Source organism: Galeopterus variegatus, unplaced genomic scaffold (genome assembly GCF_000696425.1).
Source record: "Galeopterus variegatus unplaced genomic scaffold, G_variegatus-3.0.2 Scaffold1162, whole genome shotgun sequence".
Lineage (NCBI taxonomy): Eukaryota > Metazoa > Chordata > Mammalia > Dermoptera > Cynocephalidae > Galeopterus > Galeopterus variegatus.
Window position 1 is genome coordinate 154,050 of NW_007727273.1, and position 24,545 is coordinate 178,594.

Here is a 24,545-nt window from a genome sequence, read left to right on the forward strand (position 1 = left end):
TCACTGTACAGCTCGATAGAGTTTAGTTTTATTTTCTTTTGGTTTTGCTTCTGCAGATTATCCTTACAGCAAGTTCTCTCTGGCCGCAATGAGAAATAAAGACGTGGGGGAGGGACAAGTGTGGTTTGAGGGAAACCTAGTGGAGAAAAACAATTACTGTGACGAGGAACGGAACTAATACAGTGGCGCTAGGGAAGGGAAGACAAGGAGGGTCCAATAAATGTAAGGAAGTGAATCTGTCGGCTGTGCATGAATGAAGAATGAAGCAAGTCTTGGGTTACTGCACTGGGTAAATATGGATGGCGGTGCACTGATCTGGAAAATAGGAGAGAAATAGATTTGAGAGAGGAGACGATTAGGGGACAACTCACTTCCTCATGGATTCTCTGGGTCATTTTGAACAAATCACTCAATGGACTGTGTTTCAAATTCTCTACCTATAAAATGTGGCTTTGAGAGTTGGCCGAGTGGTTATTGCATAGAAGAACCTTCCACATTAAGTGGGTGCACATTTTATCACATTAATGAAAATTCCACTTTTGTTCATTCAAAAACATATACTGATCTGTAGAAATTTTTAAAGAAGTGGTTTAATTACATTTGTCCACAAAACTATTTGAAGTCTGCTTAATAAAAATGCTACTTTATTAATTAGTGATAATTAATAACTCTCTACTCATATGTGAACATTTTAAAAAACAGTACATTTAATATGCTTGGAAAAGTTTCTTCTCTTAAGCAAGTGATCAGTTCTTCTTTGAAATCTTTATACACCGCTTACTTGTTAAGGAAGCTTTCCTACCTCTTTCTGTTTAATTAAAAATATTAATTTTAGCCCACTGACACTTATGGAGAGTACTTACTAGGTGTCAGGCACTGTTCTAAGCAGTTTACCTGCATTCTCATTTAATACTTACAACTCCGTGGAGACATATAGAAATTAGTGTTCATCACTGCTTTATAGATGAGGAAACAGAGGCAAACATGGTTAAGTTACTTGCTCAGGTTGTGATCCGATAAATAAAAGCCACCATCCAAATCACACAGTCTGCTTCCAAAGACCATGCTACACTGTTTTCTAATGCCCCTTTGGGAACTATCGAAAATTTTACATTAGTGAAGTAGGATCTACAGAAAACACATTTAATTCATCAGTTACCTACTACATGGGCTCTGTAACTGTGTTTACCTGTAATATCAGAAAAGATCAGTTTTTAAACTCTGTTTTTTAAGCTGAAGAATTTAGGCATGGCCTAACGAAATTAGGCATGGCCAGCTTCATTTAAATAATGTTTCCCAGTTCTTGGAATGATCATTTCCATTTGACCAATAAAAGTGGTCCTCTAAAACACCAAACCATAATGTGGTTGGTTTTTAGTACACATCTTTTAAGTATTTACTGGGTGTCTTGTAAGTGAAAAATTAGTTCTACTGAATGATTCCCTCTTTCATATCTGCTTCCCTCCCTTTATCAAGTTCTATATTTCAATTATTTATCCTAAAAAAAACCCTTCATGTTTAATATTCATCGTGTTTAGTACACAAAGACTCGGTTCCAAAGGAAACCCAGCACGGCATGAAAGCTGAAACCTTTCCCATGGGTTAAAAAACTATTTCAGGTAAGCAGCTTAAACTGAGATTTATTTTTGACTGCCATGTGGACACACAGCCACCCAAATGCTTGTAGTGCATTAAAATTGAGAGCTCCCTTAACAGAAGGGCCGACGAGTCACCAGGAGAGAGTGATTTTACAAGGCAGTCCCCGTGATGAGGTCTGGGGGCCGACTCCTCAGTTTGAGATGTCTGTATTCCTGTTTTGGTAGGTCTCACTCTTACATTCACTGCTATTTCATATGTACTGAAAAAGGGAGGGCATTGCTTCCCATTAAATCTAGCGATTTTTTTTTTTTTTTATAGGGGAGGCAGGGACCAATAGTTGTTGACGTGGTTGGTATAACAATAGGGGAGGCAGGGGCCAATAGTTGTTGACGTGGTTGGTATAACACAGGGCGCAGTACCTTGGAAATCATTCCGGGCTCATCTCCTGTGCTATTGTGGATTCTTTACCATCAGCTCTCCTTTGTCTTTATAGGGGAGGCAGGGACCAATAGTTGTTGACGTGGTTGGTATAACACAGGGCGCAGTACCTTGGCAATCATTCCGGGCTCATCTCCTGTGCTATTGTGGATTCTTTACCATCAGCTCTCCTTTGTCTCTTCCTCCTCTGGCTTCACACTTGGCTCCTTGTCTTCTGACAGCCCCATTTGGACGATATCCCAGTTTTAGACTATTTGCTTTCACTCTGATTTGATACTGTTAACCTATTTTTTTTTTCTCCCCCTGATAGTTGCTTAACTCCATGCACTATCACCAAGCGACAGGGCCTCATTAGAACCTATTCCATCCCTAAGTCCCTGCTTGTCAAGGGAGGATACTTAACAAGATGGCTCATACTGGAAAAAACAAAACAAAACAAAACAGGTAACTATTAAACTAACGGACACAAGAAATACCCATTGGCACCAGAGTCTACAGGTCCAGAGGGAAAGGACGTGTAAATATAAAGTAACTTCTCTGTGGTATTCCTTGAGGTTCAGAAAAACAACAAACAAGCACAGTGAACCAAAGTCTGGAGAACAGTCATGGAAGCACTTGGTGGGAACTGAGATCTCCCGAATTCTAATCCTAATTCAACGATACTCACAGAATGAGTGTGGTGTCACAGGTAAAACAGGCAGCATACACTTTGTTTTCACCACTTAATTAAAGTTTTGTCTTAAACACAGCAGTCTACATCTTATGATAACCCTCCATGGTATGCTCAAGGAAACTGCATTAGATAACGCTTTTCCAGCAGGGCCTGGTCTCTGATCCACTTTACGAACACATTTGCTTGCTTAATCTTCCCTCGCCTCTCTCCCCTGTTTCATATTTGTATTTAAAACCAACAGTAGGCTTTTCTGTTGAAATATTTCTAAACTCATTGCTGCGCCTCCTACCGTTCCCACTATTCCAGTGCAGGCTCACATCCCATAAATGACTGCTGTCACCACCCCTAGTTGACTTTTTTCTTTGTTCAGCCCATGTCATCCTCTTGTGCACCAAATACCAGATTACACAGACTGGACTCAGTTTGAGTGCCAACCCAGATCTCCCTGACCCAGCATTCAAGCTCCTACTCCTGGCTGTGGCAGTTCTTTGGCTATAGTGACAAAATTCTAGCTGCCCCTGTAACTACCACTGCAGATCTACATGCAGTACCACCCTGCACCTGCGCCCTTGCTGGACTGGACCCATGGAGGCTCTAGCTTCCCCAGTGCTGCCTGGACATGGCCGACCCAACCAGTAGCAAAGGGACATTAATGCCTCAAGCAGCAGACTTGGACTGTGTGAGTCAGGAGGCAGGAAGGAGCCGGGGATTGAGTTGCTTGTGCTCCCACCCCCGAGCGTGTTCCCACCTGCGCTGGTCTCCTATGGCCTCTCTGAGGGTGTCCTGCAATGCTGAACAAGCAGCTGTGTTTTGTGAAGCTGTGGCCAGCTTGGTGGTGCACGTTTCATATGTGGGCTTCTCTCTTTCCTGCTGCTTCTATTCTCTCACTGGGGTTACACTCCCCAGTAAGTCGTTAGTTAGTACGTACATAGGCTGTGCCTTAGGCTCTATTTTGCGGGAATTTGTGCTAAGATAGTTATCTTATCACCTCCATAAAGTCCTTCCTCATAGAATGGCCTGCAAAGCTGCCTTTGCTTTATTTAACATGCTGGCTCTCATGGAACTCTGTAGATTTCTTCTACGACCTGGTCAACCTTCTCTTTCACCATTTCGCAGTTCCTTGGTGCATGCCACACTCTGCTCTTCCACAACACAGGTATCTTTACGGCTGCTCCTTCTTTATATATTTTGGTACAATTCTATGTCCTCATGTCTCATCTGTCCTATTAAATTATAAATACCTACGAGACAGGGGCCATGTCTTTTGTATCTAACGTTCTCCTTGGTACCTGGAATAGTAGACAAAGGGTTATTACATATTCATTAATGACACATAGTTGACAAAGGCTTATTATATGTTCGTTATATAATAGTTGACAAAGGGTTACTATATGTTCGTTATGTACATGTGACCATATTTCTACTCAAGTAAGGAAGACAATTCCTGGATTAAACATGGTCACCCCTATAATTCACCAAAACCTAAGGTGAAACACTGCTCAGAAATAGCCACAGTCAGATTTGAATGAAAAGGAAAAATGTTCCTAATGGAAAATAACAATATATAGGTTAGAAGAACATAAAACAAGACCAACTCCCTGCTATTTTTCCTAAGGGACTCTGATTTCAACTTAAAATACTATTTGACAGTCATGATAATTTTTAACTATTAAAAAAATTTATGAAATATTCATTTTATGGATGATATAAAGTGGCATTGCTATTAGATTTACCATCTCTTCTTCTCCAACCACAGTAATACATTATAACAACACATTATTTCATATATTTATAATTTTTAAAGTACCATTTTATGTATTTTTCTCATCAGATTTGCACAGATGTGAGAAGCAGGAAAGGCTCATCTTAGATTCATGACTAGGCTAAGGTCCCAAGATGAGTAAGGTTCTGCTGGGACGGGAACCCAGATCTTCTGACTGCTAGTACAGAACTGTATTTGGATTTTTCCCTGAGAAGATTTAACAAGTTGGTTGTGAGTAATGGAGAAGTCTGAGGTCTTTTTAATTCTACAAAAGAATTCAAAACATGAATAAATCGTGGAACAGCCATGTGAGCCTCTGCTTGCAATGATGATTCTAGTTTCTAAGTGTTCCTTCCTGGATTATTAACCTGGCACCAAAGGAGGAAAATCTGAGATAGCCCAGAAGAACAAATTAAAAATGTGAGAGAATCTCAGAGGCACTGAATTAAATCTTCATTCAGTCATTTATAATTCACAAAGCTCTGAAGGGAGCTCAGCGTTTAGCAGGTGGTAGCAACACCAATCCCACTGTCAGTCATTCTCTATTACCATGCTGCTGACTCAAGCAGAGAGGGCCACAGCCACTTTCCTCTCAAGAATGGATATAACACATTAGCTACATTGTGTGTTTATAAATGATTAGCCACTAGAAAATGTGATATACGACACCTAAGGACCAGAAGAGTAGAATGTAGAAAGAAAGTAAGATGCTTGTCAGAATGTGTTAAGGGAAATCATCAATTGCTACCTAGCCAGGGCAGTGCCATACTGGAACAAAAATGCTTAAATTTAAAACACAAATTTGTGGCATTTGAGTATTAAGTAAAACCCATCTCAGTGACTGGTGTGGGACAGTGGATAGGCCAGAAAATATCATTTCCTCGAAAGTTTTAGTCATCCTGAGTTGAGAACGTCAAATGAAAGAGCTATAGAAAAATTGAAGGTGGGGAGGGAAGCTTTACAAATATGAGGTACTTTGCCCAAGGCCACAAAGCAAAGCTAGCAGGTGTCAGAGCAGGGCCCACTCCCAGACCCACTCATGTCCTACCATTCCAGCACTGTCAAATTAGGCTTCGTAGGGATTAGCTCTCCCACTGGACGTTCAGTGTAGAACCCTTTGTATCAGAGCAGCTGGTCTCTTTCCCTTAATAGGAACAGTGTTTCCAAATGCCAGCTCTTGAAGTAGCTATGTATGAATCTCCTAGGGAGATTGTTTAAAATGCTGATTACAAGGCTCTGATACAGATCCAGCAGGCCTGGAACGGAACCCGGGAATCTGCATGTTTAGAAGACTCTACCGTTGATTCTTTCAGAACAGTCGGTCTAGATTAAAATCAAATACCCTTTAACACAGTCTCTATGGCTATTTGTTCATTTCCCAGGTTTTCTTCCACAAACCCAGTCTCCAGTGCAGGAACACCAGAAACCACCACAGGTACCTCTGGATCCTTCCATTTCAATCCTATACCAAGATATGCAGTGCAGCTCTCTCTCGATTGTGTGGTCTAGGCCCATGTCACCCAGCACGGAGGGGTGGCCTCCTCCCATCCCTGACACAGACTCCACAGGCCGTTTCTGCTGCAGCCCCTGAAGTCTTCCCACCACCATCCCCATCAACTGCAGCACAGCAACTACACCCTGTCCTGCGTCTCTTTGTCCAGGCAGTGGCACAGGATAGAGATACACTTAAGGACCTTAGTGTGCTATGAAATGATTCTTTTCAATGAGCAGATGTCCACACACAGGCTAAAGTTTTCTTCTTTTCTCATTGAGTCACATCTTTTGCTCAACCACCTTTGGATTTATTTTTTAGCTTCTTTATCCTAAGAATTCTTCTACATCTTTAAGAAATAGAGAATAAAGAGATATGCCTCAAGCCTCCAGTAGAGAGAGCAGTTTATATGCAGACTACGATGTAACTGAGGATCACCCCAGGCAGGGAAACAGCACATACTGTACAAGCCTGTGCTTCTGTGCCTTTCATGTTTGAAATCTTTCATTCTTCAGAGATCTTTTGGTATCAACTCTCCCTCACCCCCTGGCACTTGAAGAAAACTTTCTGGCTGCCTCACTCTAGGCTCTGAAACTTGCTTGCCGTTCCCCCTATTTGCTGCGCAGGGGCTGCATATTAGGAGTTTGTAAATCACCCCCACATAAAAAGAACTGAACAGAACCATCCATTTGAATTAACACTTCACAAAACAGTATTGCATGGGGACACAGAAGGCAGTGTCATGCACAAAGCTCCCTAGGTGAGAAGGCCGAGAAGGATGCCAGGGTAGAGGGCTGGCCCAGCCCCGAGGAAGGGGGACCTTTTCTGGTTTACATAGGCGGCTCTGGCTTTCATGTTTTACTCATTTCTAGATTTTCTCTCTTCCTATTCCCTTGTTTTTTGCAACTATCCTGCTCCTTTTAGTCCAATAAGCTATGGTAATGCCACATTTTATACAGCTAGACTCAGCATATCAGAAAGAGGCTTAAAGTGATGTCATTTGGAAAGGCGCTCCTATAAATCTAACTAAATGGCCTTACCTGTGGGAGCCTCACCCTGGCCTAGCCGGTTACCCGGACTCCAGGACCCATCAGGAAGTGAGAAGCATGTTGGGGAGACTTTCTTTCATCATGAGAAGAGGCAGAGTGAAGACAGGTACCTCCTAGTTCTCCCACATTACAGAGAGCAGAGTGGAGCCTGGATGCACACAAACTTAAGGCGTATCTAGGTAAGGACTGATACAGAATCATCTGATTGCCTTGGATGACCAAAACCATATCCATCTACTTTTCTTCAAAACTTCAAGTATCAAAGTGGCAATTTCAGTCATTTCCAGTTCCTTTCCCTCTCTACCTCATCTGTGATGTAGAGCTACTCTCCGGGTCCTGTACCTCTGCTTCTACCTTCGTCACTCCCAGCAGCCTGCCCTAGCCAGATCTGGTCGCATCGACTCGTCCACACCCAACCTCAGGTGGCATGCTATTCAAGACTTCTGACACTTTGGAGCCTACCTCCTGTACCCCACCTCTCCTCTCCAGTCCTGCCACTCTCTGCTCAAGCCAGGTGGACTGTGTCCTCGAGGGCCCCATGCCTTCCCTCCTAGTGGAAATTCTCGACCTTCAGAGCCCAGCCTCAACATCTTTTCTTTTTTAAACATTCTCACATTTCCCTAGTCAGGCTTAAAATAACTGTTGTACATCCATTAGAGTTTTTCTACACCTATGTCGGAGGAATTATCACAGTCTGAGTAACATAGTGGCTAACTGTGCATCCGTGTCGGTCCCAATAGATTGAGCGTTCCATTACTTACCAACTCTGCGACTTTGGGAAAGTGACAGCTTTACTTCTCATCTACGCATGGAAACGTTAATACCTGCCTCACAGAGTTTTAAAAACTGAGATAAAATGTATAAAGAAACCAGAACAGCTCCTGGCATGTCAATAATTCCTAGTGTTCCTGGGCTTCACCTGACACCTCTCTGAAGATACACTGCATCTCAGTCACAGCATGTGGGGTACAGAGTCAGCCTGCCTGGGTTTGAAGCCCACTTCTACCACTTACCAGCTGTGTGATCTTGGTCAAGTTCTTTGTCTTCACAATGTGTTTCCTCAGCTGCAAAATGAGGTTCATAAGAAAGCCTACCTGGTTGCGCTGTTGTAAGTATTAAATAAAATAAATAAAGCACTTAGAGAAGTACTTGGCATATAATAAGCATTACAGTTGTAACAGTGTGGGTTATGACTATCATCTCTGTATTTCCAAAGTCTAGCACAGAAACTGTGACATGGTTCGTGCTCAATGTAAGTTGTAGCTTTCACTTTGTAGTGCAATCTCATTAAGGTTTTCATCTGCGCTAAGTGTACTGACTCATCCCATTACAATTAGGTGTCTTCAACAGCTGACACCCATCTATAAAATGCCAAGCTGCTGCACTCTCTCATTGCTTTGTGAACCACCAATGAATGTAAATGTGAGTACAATTCAATAACGGTTTATTTAGTCTTGTATTGGTGTCTGTGCAACTCACAGGATATTGTCATATTATGTAATTTGATTAATTCGCCAATGGTCTATGAAGTGAATAGCACTCCTTAAAAAAAAAAAAGTATGGCAAAATATTTTTACATTGATTTTGTGGTAGTTGTTTGCAGTGTATCAAAAGATATCCTCTCAAGGGGCCGGCGGGAAGCGTGGCGGCGCTCCCGTCCGAGGGTTCGGATCCCACATACAGACCGGCTCCCGCTCACTGGCTGAGCGAGGCGCGGGAGCAACACCAAGGCTTGCAATCCCGTTGCCGGTCCCCGGTCCGGTACGGGGGCAACACTGAGGGTTGCAATCCGTTGCCGGACACAAAAAAAGGCAAAAAAAAAAAAAAAAAAAGAAGAAAAGTATCTCAATACAATAAAAGTCATATACAACAAACCCACTGCCAATGTCATCCTGAAAAGCTTTCAGTTTTTTCCCTAAGAACAGGAAGAAGACAAGGATGCTACTCTCACCACTCATATTTAACATAGGATTGGAATTACTAGCCAGAGCAATCAGGCAAGAGAAAGAAATAAAGGGCATCCAGATTGGAAAAGACAAAGTCAAATTGCCCCTGTTTGCAGATGACATGACCCCACATATAGAGAAACCTAAAGACTCTACCAAAGTCCTCTTAGAGCTGATAAACAATTTCAGTAAAGTTGCAGGGTACAAAATCAACATCTTTGCAAAGTTACTGTATTTCTGGATGAAATACATGATTAATAAAAACAAAATCCCATAAAATTTCTAATCTATACCTGACAATTGGGGCAGGATAAGAAATATTCCCTACTTCTCTGAATTTTGTTTTGGAGATTAAGTTACCATAAACCTCCAGAAGGAAGCCACTGTTGATAGTGAGGGAGGGGAGAAGGGGGAGTGGGGTTATACGTGTAAACAGAAAGACAGCAGTTCCTATCAACAATGACTGTTGAAGCAGTACCTACACAGTCAGGAGACTTCAGGAAAAGAGGTGTTAAGTGCAGAGCATAAAAGAAAGGAAAGTAGATTCCTTATGAATATTCAGAACTTTTATTTACTCTAATGCAGTTTTTCAGCCGTGGCACAAACATTTGGGGGTCAATAACTCTTTCTTGTGAGGGGTCTGCCTTGAGCATTGCAGGATGTTGAGCAGCACCCCTACCCTCTACATGCCAGTATCTCCTCTTCCCAGTTTTGACAACCCCAAACGTCTCTAGATGTTGCCAAATGTCTCCTGTAGGGCAAAATCACCCTGGTTTGGGAACCTCTGCCCTAATGGAATAAAATTAATAAAATTATTAGATAGAACATCTTATAGACTATTCAAATGTGCACACTCTTTTTAAGTTTTATTGACTTATAGAGGCTTATCCTAAAACTAATTGCCTGTAATAATACAAGGAGCCAGGATTATGACTGTGATACATATTCCCAGAGATGGGCCCCAGTGATCCTCTGTTCCTCAGGATGGAAGCTAGAAGGGGCTGAAGAAGGGAATAGGATGATATTGAAGAAAAGAGCCACTGGAAACTGCCAGTTGGTCATTCAATTAGCAAATCTTATTTTGGATGCTTGTGATACGCAAGAAACTGTAGAGAATATAGAAGTATAGCACATAAGTTTTTGTTTTAAAGGAGATTACAATCTCAAGTATTTCCAATGCAGTTCTCATCTTCAGCCTTTTTTCTTCCATTAAACATCTGGTTGGTATTTACATTCAACAGCAGGGAGTATTACAAATAATGTTATGCAGTCATAAAATGGGACTGTTAATGAACCAGGGCATATAGCTCATTTCTAGGTAATACCTCACTTAAATCATTTTAGGAAATTAAATATGATTAATTTTCCAAGAACAAGATGCCCAGCTTTTCCTCAGCAGTACCTTCCCCTGAATATCTTCTTTATAATGTGTAATACAAATACTGAAATTGTTACAAAAACTTTAACTAGAGGGCCGGCCCAGTGGTGCACTCAGTAGAGTGCGGCACTTGGGAGTGGGGCAGCGCTCCTGCCGAGGGTTCGGATCCTGTATAGAGACCGGTCTGCTCACTGGTTGAGTGTGGTGCGGGCGCGACACCGAGGGTTGCGATCCCGTTACCGGTCATGAAAAAAGACAAAAAAGAAAAAAAAAAAACCCACTTTAACTAGTAATTAAACTTACAAGTGAAATTAACTTATAATGATGCAAAAAGCAGTAATTTCCCCACAATGGGTTAGTAATATTTCTGTTCTTGTTTTTAAATATAAGGGATAAATAAATAAGTCTTAAGCAAAAAGAAATGGAGTACTCAAGGGCTTTAATCATATGTGTAATAAAAAGAACTGGCATAAAACCCACTGCAGTAATGTCCCTAAGGATTGTTATTTCTTTAAAACTATAAAATGCCTAAAGATTTTTTTTTTTTTGGTGGCTGGCCAGTATGGGGACCCAAATCCTTGACCTTGATGTTATCAGTACCACACTCTCCCAAGGGAGCTAACCAGCCAGCCCTGTACCTCCTTCTGAGTGAACTGTAAACAGGTATTTTCCCCTCTGCTACACTTTAGTAGACTTATATCTGAAGTGTACAACTTTATTAATAATTAAATAGTTGTTCGCAAATTAATGAGGATATTATATAGAAAGAAATGAAGCCCTTGACACAAATACCAGGATAAAGAAATTGTTCTGACTTCAGGTGTCTCAATCCTTGTTGGCACACTTTCATTACACAAATTTTAATTTATAGAATTATTTTTTGTTACTAAAAAACAAATGTATTTAAAAAATTCTAGAAGCCACCGCTTTTTAAATAGTGATTTATGTGTTATGCACTCATATGCAATAAATCCACAAAGTGGAACAGTAGTATTTCAATTCTTATTAATGGATCTAAATTAGGACTGAGCTTAGGAAAGTCACTTAATTCCTCCAGGTCTTATCTATAAAATGGGTATAAATACCTCCTTTCTCTTACCTTAGATAGTGGTCCTGAGGATCACATAAGAAAATGTAGTTGTCAGGAGAAAAGCACTCCTACAAATGCTGTAGCAGAACTGCTGCCATAATATTCAGTTACAGTCAAATTCTTTCAGTCAAATCAGTGAGCTTCTGTGCTGTTCCTGCCAGCCTTACAGAAAGCTGGAGGTAGGTACTGTGTCCCCTGCTGTTGAAATGTGAATACATATGGTTGTTGGTTAAAAGGAAAATCACTATACTGGAAATAATGCCTTTTAATAATGAAGGTGAAAATACTAAAAGAAAAAATTTAAAAATCTTCAAAGAGGAAGCAGCTACTTCAATGCAATAGCAACACGACTTCCATTTATTACACTGAGATGAAGCTAAATAAAATTGATGCTGATCAGAATGTGTTGGTCCTCAAACTTTACCTGCTTCTCTCATTTAGATTCCTTCACACTTCCTATTCCCTAAGCCCTCAATGTGTTGGGCTTCTGGACTCAATCTCTTCTTACACCTCCTCTTTGCTCCTTCCCCAAGCAAGGGAGAAAGCTTCTGATTAATGCCGGAAATTTAACTGAATGTTGGCTGGAATAGATTTCAGAAAATGTTAATGGATCCAGCTTTTAACCTTTAAGCCACTTGTTTTCAACTGTGTAATAAAAGGTTCTGGCACCCTTTAAAAGGAATGCCGTGTACCAGGCAGAGGCTTATCTTTTGTTTCTTTTTCTTTTCTTTTGCAGGGAGAGGGGTAGTGGTAGTTACAGTGGTGGGTAGTGTGATGGGTAGAAAATGTCTTAAATGCTCATTAACGTAAAAGGTACCTTGCCTTAAGGTAGATACTCCAACAGAATGTTTGTCAGGTAAAGAGAATTTCTCTTATTCATTTTCATATTTCTAATCCCTAGAATAATGCCAATTCATAATCTACAGTAGGTGTTTAACTGATGTTTGTTCAGTCAGGTCACCCTGATTTGGATCTCTCAGCTGACTGTAATAAAGGGTCTAGCTGCATCCTCAGTCCCTGCTGTCCCTAGCACAGGTATCCCTGCAAACCCATCTCAGCCCCAGGCTTGGCCACTCCAACCTTCATCTCTCTGGCCTCCAAGACTCCCAAAAGATGGGTGTACGCATGGATTTAGAACCATACTGTGTTTAGTACGTAATGTCTTCACGCTGATGCCCCGGAATGCACAGCTACTGTTTCCATAATGTCCCAGTGCTGGGCAACTGAGAAAAGATACAAAATCCACATTAACCAAGAATTCCTTCCCACCAAGACTTGTAAAACTCTGCCACACATTTTTGGAGATTACATTTTTGACTTTAACATTTAGAAATGTATTTTTTTTTTAATTTAAAGGAGAATTTTAGAAGTTTCCAATAAATCATCAGTTTTCTCACCAATTCAGGAAACCACTTTATCAATTAATCTTTTATTTCTTAATGCACACATCGATATTTTACAGAAAAAAATAAAGAACTCCTTAAAATGTTAAACTGCAATTAGTTACATATATGTCTTCTTCTGATTCTTTCCAACAAAGATCTAAAGTTTTACACAAATATAATTAATAAACATAATAATTTATGTTATAATTAACAGTTTTCAGTCTCACATTTTTGCAAACAATTTTACACATATCAGTATTATTTAATGGCTACATAAGAGTCTATGATAGTAGTAGCAATACACCAAAATTTACTTATCCACTTCCCAGCTGTTGGGCTTTTTTTCTTTTTAAAACTTGTATAAATGGAATTGCTAGAGACGTCTTTGTACAGGTAGTTTTTTCTTTCAAATATTTCCTTGGTCATATTCTACTCAAAGTGAGTTTGTATGTCAAAAGATAGACCTGTTATAGAGCTCTTGCTTTATTCTCCTAAATAGCTCTTTAAAAATACTGCTAGTATACAATGTCCTGGTAATGAGGGCACCTATAATTTTTAAAAATTTTGCTAATAGCACAAACTAGGTCAAAATTGTTACAATTTGCATTTTTACTAGGAAATTTGAATACCATTCTAAGAACTGATTTTTGTATCTTCTCATTTGTACTCCATTCCTTTATAAATTTGTCCAGTAAATAGAGTACAAAGCCTTATGGATATGCATCCAGTTTTTAAAAATATTAAGCACTACCTATACATAATGCAAATAGCTTTTTCTATTCCATCTTTTCTTGTTTTGTATCTTTTTCCTATTTAGTACACATTTTTCATTTAGTTGATCTACCTTGCTAACTGCTATGAAGTTCCTTCATACCACTTTGGGATGAGAATTATAGTTTTTAAAAAATTTTTACCTTTATGCTTAACATAAATTACAATATCATATGTAAAGTGGACCGAGTATCTTTTTCCATACTAAAATCCACTAATCTTTTCACCAGCAGTTATTAAACATTAATTTCTTTCTAATTGGTTTAAGATACTTTTTACTCTACAGAATACTTAGAAAGGCTGCTTAACAGCACGTTTTAAGGATTTAAAGGACAAAGCTCCCATTTTTCCCCTAAATTAAAAAAATTTACATGTATCTTTGCTTGCTTACTTTCCTATGTAATTTATCACAATTCTGTCACATTACATAACACGTCCAGTTGGAATGTTAAATGGAACTGTAAAAAATCTACATACAAATGTTACATATTGGCATCGCTTTGGATGTGATTTTACACATTACCTAATTTAATCCTCACAATAATTTTATAAAATATTATTTCTATTTTATAGATAGTGAAATGGAAGCAAGTAGTGATTTTCCTAAGACGATACAACTGATAAGTAGTGAAGCAATGACTATAATCCTGGTTACTCAGAGGACACTGCATTTACTATTCTCCCATTACACCAGGATGTCGCCTACGGGAAGTTTACCCATTTTTAAAATTTAGTTCAACCTGCGTCTGTTTAAGCATTTTTCTTAATTTATCCCAACAGAGTTGTATAGCTTTAAGTGGCTCATATATATTAATACCCAAACACTTTTTAAATTGCAGTTTGTCACTGTCAGAATCTAGAAATGAGATTTTTAAAAACTGTATATCCTGCAACTTCTTGAATCCGTCTTTTATTGTTAATACATGTACATGACACAATACGTTTGGCTAGTTAGAAAGCCATGTTAACAGAAAATAATATTTGTGCTGCTTTCTTTCCCTACCTTCCTCACGCTGCGAATGCTTATTTCTATTGCAGTGACAAATTTCTTCAACCACATAAAAAATAAAAATGGTGCCAACATTGTTTAATTTCTGCTGGAGAAATGTTTCTCATAGGTCTTCCCAATAGGAATAATGTTGGTTCTTCATTTTAAATAATTACTTATCACAGTGTGGGAAACCTATAATTACCAGAGACAATTAAATCAAAGAATGATGAATTAAAAAAACCTATCTGTAGTTAATACTTTGGATTTTGACCATTTTGTTCTGTTAATGTTGATTTAATGGTTGTTCTGTTGAACACCAGCCTTGTAATCCTGAGTAAGGGTAAAAAATTATTTTTATCTGTTGCTGTACTGTTTGCTAATATTTTGTATTTGTTCAGAATGAGACCCTTTTTATAATGTTTGACTTTTAGAACTGAGGCCATATTTGTTTCAAAATGCAATCAGAAGCATACTATCTTTCTTAATACATATTTAGATAGATATTTATTCTATAAACATTTGAAAAAGTTCACCAATTAGCCCATTAGAGTTAAATTTCAAGTTGTCAGAAAATTATACCAGATTATAATAGCTCCTAAGTTTTTAAAGCCTTTTTTGTTGGTTAAAACTTTTCTCATTTCCAACTTATTCTGTATTCATTTAAGAAATATATTCATTTTTTAGTTTTTTAAACAACGCTTATTTTTGACTAGTCTTTTTTTCTATTGCCATTATATTCAGCTATATCACCACTAGCAACTTCCTCAATTTCTAATGAATAATGAATGATACTGAAGAACTCTTCAGAAGGTCTAGATTACCTTTATCTCCATTTTAGTTATCATCTTTAAATTTTTTTCATTTTAATTCCTATTTTATAGGTCTGCTTCAGGCATTTCAGTTATTTTGATAAGTTTAAACCTTAGGATCCACCCAATAACACCACTTTATTATATTCAATAATATCAGTATTAATGCCAATCCAGGACTGTCTACTTTCTATAAGCTGTAAATTACGAAACCCTTTGTCTCATTTTCCTCACATATAGAAGAGCAACAAGACTGTATTCAGAGCACATTTTGGCCTAGTAGCATTTGTATTTTTTTAACAATACAATCATCAGCTCAAGATGTTACTGAAGAGCATTATTTTGTTAGTACTTAGCCAATTCCACTTCAATGAGATCCACAGCTCTAAAATATATTTATATGTAATTAATCTTAATCTTCACATTTCTCTGGCTCGATATGCTGCAAGACCAGTGTCGGTCTCCTTTTCTTTCCCAGCAACGCTAGACTGATTTTCAGTTTAGCATTTCCTCCTTCTACATAGTACCTACTCTTATAACAGTGAACACTAGTGGAAAGATCAAGGGTTTTGGAATCATGAAAGCCTGGGTCCCAGTGTTGGCTCTTCCACATACCAAACTTGGAGCGAACTGTTAATAATTTGTTTCCTCCTCCCAGTGGCGCACTGGAGAGTGCGCCACTTGGGAGCGAGGCGGCGCTCCCGCTGAGGGTTCGGATCCCATGTGGAGACCGGTTCCCGCTCACTGGCTGAGCACGGTGCGGGCGCGACACCGAGGGTTGCAATCCCGTTACCAGTCAGTAAAAAAAAAAGACAAAAAAAGGAAAAAAAAAAAAAAAAAGAGTTTAGGATGGGCCGGCCCGGTGGCACACTGGAGAGTGCGCCGCTTGGGAGTATGGTGGCGCTCCCGCCGAGGGTTCAGATCCCATGTGGAGACCGGTTTCCGCTCACTGGCTGAGCGCGGTACGGGCGCAACACTGAGGGTTGCGATCCCATTGCCGGTCAGTAAAAAAAAGACAAAAAGGAAAAAAAAAAAAAAAGAGAAGGGTTCGGATCCCATGTGGAGACCGGTTCCCGCTCACTGGCTGAGCGCAGTACGGGTGCAACACTGAGGGTTGCGATCCCATTGCCGGTCAGTAAAAAAAGACAAAAAGGAAAAAAAAAATTGTTTCCTCTGTGAAAGTATATGCAATAATATCTGCCTCACAGGGTCACTGAGAAACTGTATTGAGAAAGCACTACATGCCCAGAGCAAAAAGTGCTCTGTTCCAGGGCAAAACTGTCATGAAAGGGCTTGCTTCCCATGGGGTCACCATTCGCTGCTCAAGGAGTGGAAATGGGACTAAGCAGGAAGGAAGGTCACCTCTTCTGACAGCTCCACATGTTTTCACGGGAATGCCATCAGTCTTATGACCTCTAGTGGTGGTGGGGGGGCCCTATCCTCTAGATACCAGCGAAGAGGCAGAAGTGATTACAAAGGCTGTTACCTCACTATTTATGGGGTGGGACACAACCGAAGGGGCATGGAAAATCCTCCTTTGATTCACTATCAGTTGCAGTCAGTGTTGCTAATTTAAGTGGTAGCAGAGCCAACGAGGTGGTGTGTTCCATTGTCACTGAGGAACCTCGGGTGATCTGTTTACAGAGCGTTAAAAAACCATCCATAATCTCAGGTGCAAAATGCCTCACTTAAGTTTCTCAGGAATTCCTGCTTAGAAATTTTAGAACTGGCCATTCTGAAGTATCTTTTTCTGCAGGATTAATTTCTTGTTTTGTTGAAAGTTTTTTTACATGCTGGAGCAGGGCTCTGCAGAAATTTTTTGAAGTATTAAACCAGAAATAATGTTATTCTCTAGATTTTCTTCGAAACAAACCCCCCCCAAAATGAACTCTTCAACTACTAATGGAACTTTTCGTAAAGTAGAAGACGGTAGTGATGGGTCACCACCTCCTCAGTTACAAGGTCAAGTAGGTGAATTAAACTGCAAAATGTACTGTAAACATCAGACCTATACAAAGAACGATCATGCAAAGCTAATCTTTTAACAATTATACACAAATGTATTTTATCATATTGGCACTTGTGTTAATTGCTATTACTACCACCATGTCTACATGTTTATATTACATACAAAAGACCTACATAATTTACTATTTGTGTGTTTTTCTATATTCAGAGAGAGGTGGTAGCAACTGTAATCGCTGCAAAAGTAATAAAAATATTTCTTAGACATTATTAATCATTCTATAGACAATGACAAAACCAGAGTATCATTAGCAGATAGAATATTACCTTCCTTTAAACACAGTTGCTGATATGGTACCCTCACACATATACTAATACTAAAATAAAGTTAACCTGTTTTAAGATTAAGGATCATGGAGCCCACACTAAAACAAAAATTCCCATAACCTATAAATCAGTTACTGATAGGCTAACAAAGACATCCAATACTGAATGTCTCAAAGATAGTTAAAGACAACAACTGCATAGCACTGATTATATAGCCACTTGCAACTACTCATATGGAAAACTGTTCTTTTAAAGAGAATACCTGATGCCAAAATGAAGGCCCAAAGTAACATTTCCAGTGTGTTTTTTTCTAATTTTGAAGGTGCTCCCCTGGGTTTTCTAGGTTTTTGCTTTCCTCAGAAGATTCTACTTTGGCCATTGTAATATCATTGGTTCCATGAGCCTGTGGTTGCTTATCATCACCATCAAAGATAATGTCTTCTGGATTTGGAGGTGGAGGGCAGAATTCTTCATTTGGAAAGATCTCCTGGAAAAGTGTTTCAGCTTGCTTGACTGCATGTTCATTTCCTAGTCCACAGTCAGGCCCAGAGCAGACATAAACATTGGAAGGTAAGCCATTATATAAGCTTCTGCTGATTCCTGAGGAGTCTCTCATATTAAAATAAAGAGCCCACAAGAGTCTTGGCTTTCTAAGTTCTTCCCTTTCTATTTCTATCTCAGCATATGGGGTGAATAATTTCTTCACCACTGATTCTAAGTCTTCTCTTGCAGTTTTGGAAGATGAACAGGTCAGATGTACCAGATAGGTGTCTTTCATACATGTCATGGTTGAAGAACATAATTCTGTGACCCGAACAGCACAAGTTCCTGGTTCTGCTGGAGGAACAATCAAAATGGAAATCTGCTGATCTGAATCTGTCTTTAGCATAGACTGGTCTGTAATTAGCACTGCCCTAGAGATCTGCTTATACTGCACATTTGAGCATGTTTCCTCAGAAAGGTAACTATCCTCCACAATAAAATATTTAGCATTTATTCTTTGACCAAAGTGATCTATTATTGCTTTACATCTTCCAGATTCTTTGTCAACTACAAGGCATTGCACTTTATGGCGAAGACAATAGATTCCACCAAAAACTGCACACATCCTGCAGAAGCACTGGGGAATTTCTCCTTGGCCATACAAGGGAAATAAAAAGGGAGTGTTGCCAAACCGTCCAAGACACTGAAGGAAGTTTCTCGTTGCTTTAAGGCCTTCTATTGTAGTGCAAGATGATTCTGATGTCATTGCAATCGAGTGCAGTACAAAATGTTGGAGGTTGGGGGTTAAGTTTTTGGTCTTTAAGTACTCTGAAAATGAACATTGCTTGAGAGTTTGGTATTCATCTGGATGTTGTTCATAGTCTAAACAAAATGCGAGAAATTTCATTAGCATCCTCTTTTCAACCATAGTGAGTTCTTTGCTATTAAACACATCTGCTCTGGAACAAGGCACCTGTTCCACCTTTCCTTCCCGAAATGCAAGAATCCTTGTGACATTTTCAAATTCTGCATAACGACTAACATTTGATTTGATTAAAAGATCAATTAGCAATCCTTGAGAATACAGCAGCTTTGATACCAAATCAATATTAAACCTTCTGCCTTCTTTAACTATTTGAGAGTAAGTAATCCTATTTCTCTTTGGTTGAACAGTATTGTCTTCTGCAGGTTTGTTTTCACCTTTATCTCCATCTGAAATTGTGCACGTACAAGTTTTATCTCCACGATACTTTTCTTTCTCCAGTGATTCCTCTATATCCGTTACTTCTATTGAAATCTCTCTATCACTGTTTTCAGTATGTTTGGCAGGCATTTCATAGCTAGTAAAATATTTGTGCTTTTCTTCATGTGAGCACGAAGAATCCAGAAGTTCAGTGAGGGTACTAGATGTCATGGACGAAGGATTTTTCTGCAAAGCACCAAGCTCCTCAACACTGTCCTCCACATTCTGACCAGCATAACAAAAAACTTCTGTGTGCTGAATGGTTTTATCCTTCTTGCAAAAAGTGATGGCTTCTTCAGTTTCAAGGATCAGGTCTCGCCATGCAGCATTACTTTCTTCCCCAATGTCACTGTTCTGCTGATATTCCTTCAACCAGGACAGCAATCCTGAAAAGCTAAAACTAGCCCAGTTTCCTCCATAGTAACTTCTTGAATCAATATGCAGAACCCTCTGACCACTTCTTGAACATGCAGCTGCAAGGATGGATTCGGGCAAACCTGTCCCTATTATAACCACATCAAACTCTGTTGGGAGACTGTCCGCCATCCTAGGAGGTAAAGCTTCTGGTGACAACTGCCGATGAACCTAGGCTGAGGGCTCAGCTGACGTGTGATTATGCTGTAATAAAATCTCTCCTTGTGATGTTCCAGTTCATCCCAGAAACACTGAGGTTGCAGATCCTAGCTGTTTAACAGCTGACCTTTTTGAATATTTTTTTTCTTATAAGTCAGTAGTATAAAAACATGATCAAGTACATGTAATCACATCTGAGAATACTAAAATGGATGTGTGGTTTTCATTTCTGCATTTCATCTTAGCAGTAAATGTCAAAATGCATGACACATACATTTGTGACTGGAACTCTTCTCTGAAAGAAGAAAATTCAAGAAAGAATACAATCGTAAACAATATAAAAGTAATTTCGTGCAACAGCAATTACACTTCATCGGAGGCTGACTAGTTATCTGGATATGAATCTCTACTAAAGCAAGTCATTAAATGATCTCACATATTTTCTAATTTTTAAAAAATGAACAGTAGAGATATGCCCCCCTCCAAAACTCAGGTGATACAATAATAAAGAACAGATATAATAATTTCCCACAAAAACAAAGAATTAACATAATACAATTCTACAATTTCTTTTAAGAATAACATTTGAATAAAAATAAATAACATTTGAATAAAACTATAACAGCTGTGAGCTTACACTAACAGAAATGTGTTGCTCCATGTGTTTATGAAAACAGATTATATACTACGTGCACACTGCCATGATTAGGAATATTTCTGTGGCCAATACAGTCTGTGGATGATTCCAGAACAGCTGAAGACAAGACCTTTCCATGTCCCAACCACCTTTAGGATCTTGTGGTAGTAACGTGAGAGTATTTTGACTGACTTAACCAGTCAGATTGTTACAAAAGGATTAAGTAAAATCGGCCTTTAATATTTAGGTACAGGGCCGACCCCGTGGCTCACTTGGGAGAGTGTGGCGCTGGGAGTGCAGCGGCCCTCCCACTGCGGGTTCGGATCCTATATAGGGATGGCCAGTGCACTCACTGGCTGAGCGCGGTGTGGACAACACCAAGCCAAGGGTTACGATCCCCTAACGGTCACAAAAAAAAAAAAAAAATTAGGTACATAAAATAGGCCTACTGAGGGGAAAATGTATTTATAGTAAATCTTTATATAAGTATAAATAAGCACATGCATGTTTTATAAGTACAAGTTAAAAAGGAAAATTCCTGGAGAAGGGGAATGGTCCTCTCTCCCACAACCAGGCACACCACTCCAGCACCAATAAATCTTTATATAAGTATAAATAAGCACATGCATGTTTTATAAGTACAAGTTAAAAAGAAAAATTCCTGGAGAAGGGGAATGGTCCTCTCTCCCACAACCAGGCACACCACTCCAGCACCTTGGCACCCACCCAGGGACCCAGGGTATGGAAAAGGGGACCGGACCTCTTTCCCACAACCAGGCAAACTGAGCCAGTGCCTTGAGGCCCACCCAGGGACCTGGGGTATGAAGTTGGGGACTGGACCTCTCTCCCACAACCAGGCACAACATGCCAGCAACTTGGAGCCCACCCAGAGACCCGGGCAAGGAGAAGGGGAATGGTCCTTTCTCCCACAACCAGGCACACCGCGCCAGTGCTTCAGGGCCCGCCCGGGGACCCGAGGCATGGAGAAGGGGACTGGATCTGCCTCCCACAACCAGGCACACCATGCCAGCACCTCGGGGCCTGCCCGGGGAACCCAAGGCAAGGAGAAGGGGAATGGACCTCTCTCCCACAACCAGGCACACCACGCCAGCACCTTGGGGCCTGCCTGGGGACCCAAGGCAAGGAGAAGGGGAACAGACCTCTCTCCCACAACCAGACACACCACACCAGCACCTTGGGGCCTGCCTGGGGACCTGAGGCAAGGAGAAGGGGAATGGACCTCTCTCCCACAACCAGGCACACCACGCCAGTACCTCGGGGCCCACCCAGGGACCCAGGGCATGGAGAAGGGGACCAGACCTCTCTCCCACAACCAGGCAAACCAAGCCAGCACCTTGGGTCCCGCCCAGTGACACGAGGCATGGAACCAGGAACCAAACCCTCCTCCCACAACAAGGCACACCACGCCAGTACCTCGGGGCCCACCCAGGGACCCGAGGCAAAGAGAAGGGGACTGGACCTCTTTCCCACAACCAGGGACACTGTGCCAGCACCTTGGGGCCCGCCTGGCCCAGAGGCATGCAGAAGGGGACTGGCCCTCTCTCCCACAACCAGGTACACCAAGCCAGTGCCTCAGGTCCCGCCCAGTGACCTGAGGTACATAGTCAGGGACTGGACCCTCCTCCCAAAGCAGGCAAAAAACGCCAGCACCTCGGGGCCCACCTGAGTACCGGAGGCATGGAGAAGAAGACCAGACCCCTCTCCCACAATGAGGCACATGGCGCCAGCACCTTGGGGCCTGCCCAGTGACCAGAGGCATGGAGAAGGGGACCAAACACACCCCACAACCAGGCATACTGCCAGTGCCAAGGAGCATGCCAAAAACAGCACCTCCACGTGGGTGGCCCACCACAGCCACCACAATAACCATGGCTGCTGCAAAAGCGGCTAGACACCACAACCACGTAAATGGTCCGCCAACCACTGGAGTGCATTGACACAAGGAGAGTCACCAGCAGAGACAAAGAAAAGAAGAGGATGTCTCTTTCCACAAAACCCATTTCAGAGTGACAGAAGAACCATCTGCTCTATGATAATATTGGGGGACCCCATCACATCTCTTAGCATTGGACAGATCATCTAGGCAACAAATTAACAGAGTAACTATTACTCTTTCAGAAGGATAGAAGAAATCGACGGCATTTAAAGGGGGGAGGAGGAGGGAATGGGGGAAGGGGTGAGATTGGACAAGCGGCATAAAGAATAATTACGATTTGTAATAATACATATGCTAGTAATATGATTTAATCAACATATCTCAATGTTCAACCCCCAAAATATGTATAATCGATTTTAATTCAATAAATAAATTTTTTTAAAAAGAACATTAAAAAAAAGGAAAGTTCTTGGTTTCATATATGTTAATATATTAACATAAATACCATCTACTTCTAACATTTGAATAGGGTGATGTTCACATTTCCCCAAACTGTCTCTGAATCTCTGTAACCCTGAATCTGTACATCCCAAGAAAAAGGTCTGTCTAGATATCCTCTGCCAAGACTAAAATGTTGTTTGCTATTCTTATTTTTGAAGAGGTAGTGAAAAAAGACTATGCTATTAACTTCCAGCATACTGCAGGCTATGTCCCATGCACAGAACACCAGGTGCGGCCAGCAGTGGAACAGCCAAGGGGTAGGTGAGCATACTGTCTTTAGGCTATAGCACTATTCATACCACACTGCTAGCCTTCCTAGCATTCATCATTGCACAGTAGCACTGAGAGTTTTCCCAGCTCTGATTTTCACTACCGTTAAACCTACTAAAATCTATTTAGGTGAGTAATACTGGGGGTGAGAGAAAGACCTCTACTGAAATCTAGATCAGTGCAAGCTGGACCTGCCAAGGCTAAGATGATTAATTATCCTGGATATTAGTAAAACGAGCCATTCAATTGGAACTTAGATTAAATTGACTAGGTCACTCATTGACCTGACTGGTCACTTGAACTGAAATGTCAATCCTAATAGTCCTGTCTAGTCAAAACCTCTGCCTCAAGAATATCAGAGACTCCACTAATTTTTAGCATTCCTCAGTATGCCTGGAACTGAGCATGGAACGAAGCAGTTACCTGGCCTCCTTGTGTATATATGTAAGTATGTCTAAATTTCCTATTCTGCCTTCTTCCAGCAGGGTGTGAAGAGGGAGACAAAACCTTTCAGGGTAACTGAAGAGGTGTACCCACAGTGTGTGCTTATTATTGGCTTAGAAGGGGACAGATCTGAGGACAGGAGTAAGAGCAGAGGACGAAGGCCATAAGAGCTAAGAGCAGGCACCTTCTAACCTACAGATATCAAATCAGTCACCAAAATACAAAGCAAGTGGGATGACCTTAAAGAACATTAAGATCAACTACCCCATAATAGAGATGAGAAAAGCAGCTGGAGAGATCAAGCGATTTAGGAGAGTCCACATAACACATTAGCCACAGGATCAAGAGCAGGACTCCCTTTCCTGCCATTAGGCCAATGGTCTTTCCACTAGATAGGGCAGCCTCTCCAAAAGCCTCTGGAGCAAGCAGCTACTTCCAGCATCATGTTATTTCTTCCCCCTTCCATACTCCACAGCTGGTTAGTTCTTGCTCAGGGATAAATAACAAGAGTCTGAAGCAAACCGTTTGCTTCCTTCACCTTTAACCCTAATCTAGAAGCATGATTTTTAGAATTTACTCCAGGCAAAGTAATTATCTTTGCAAAAAACTTCTTAAGACTCATAGTAACCTCACTACTGATTTGTCTCCAGGACTTAAACAAGTCTCTGAACTTCTTATCCCAGAGTTTCCACCTCTGATTTAAAAACAGGGATAAAGTCATCACTGAAAGAACTAACTAAATGCCTTGAAGAAACAGAGCAGCCCTCAGGTAAAATACCATGTGGTGAACGTTTCTAATAGTCTTAGAGAATCCTTCTGGTT

The 24,545-nt window shown here is 40.6% G+C and overlaps 1 protein-coding gene and 1 long non-coding RNA gene across 2 annotated transcripts; both read right to left on the bottom strand.

The window, feature by feature from the left end:
- Positions 1-9,529: 9,529 nt before the first annotated feature.
- LOC103592501 lies at positions 9,530-12,591 on the bottom strand. Its single transcript, XR_550666.1, has 3 exons — positions 12,508-12,591; positions 11,437-11,625; positions 9,530-9,748 (listed from the first exon to the last, which is right to left on the bottom strand). It is a non-coding gene; the product is annotated as an uncharacterized LOC103592501 (long non-coding RNA).
- A 5,317-nt stretch (positions 12,592-17,908) lies between these two features.
- On the bottom strand, positions 17,909-20,257 carry CHML (choroideremia-like (Rab escort protein 2)). The gene has a single exon (XM_008575259.1). The coding sequence runs from the start codon at positions 19,945-19,947 to the stop codon at positions 17,986-17,988; it is 1,962 nt and encodes a 653-aa protein (XP_008573481.1). The 5' UTR covers positions 19,948-20,257; the 3' UTR covers positions 17,909-17,985.
- Between the last annotated feature and the right edge of the window lie 4,288 nt (positions 20,258-24,545).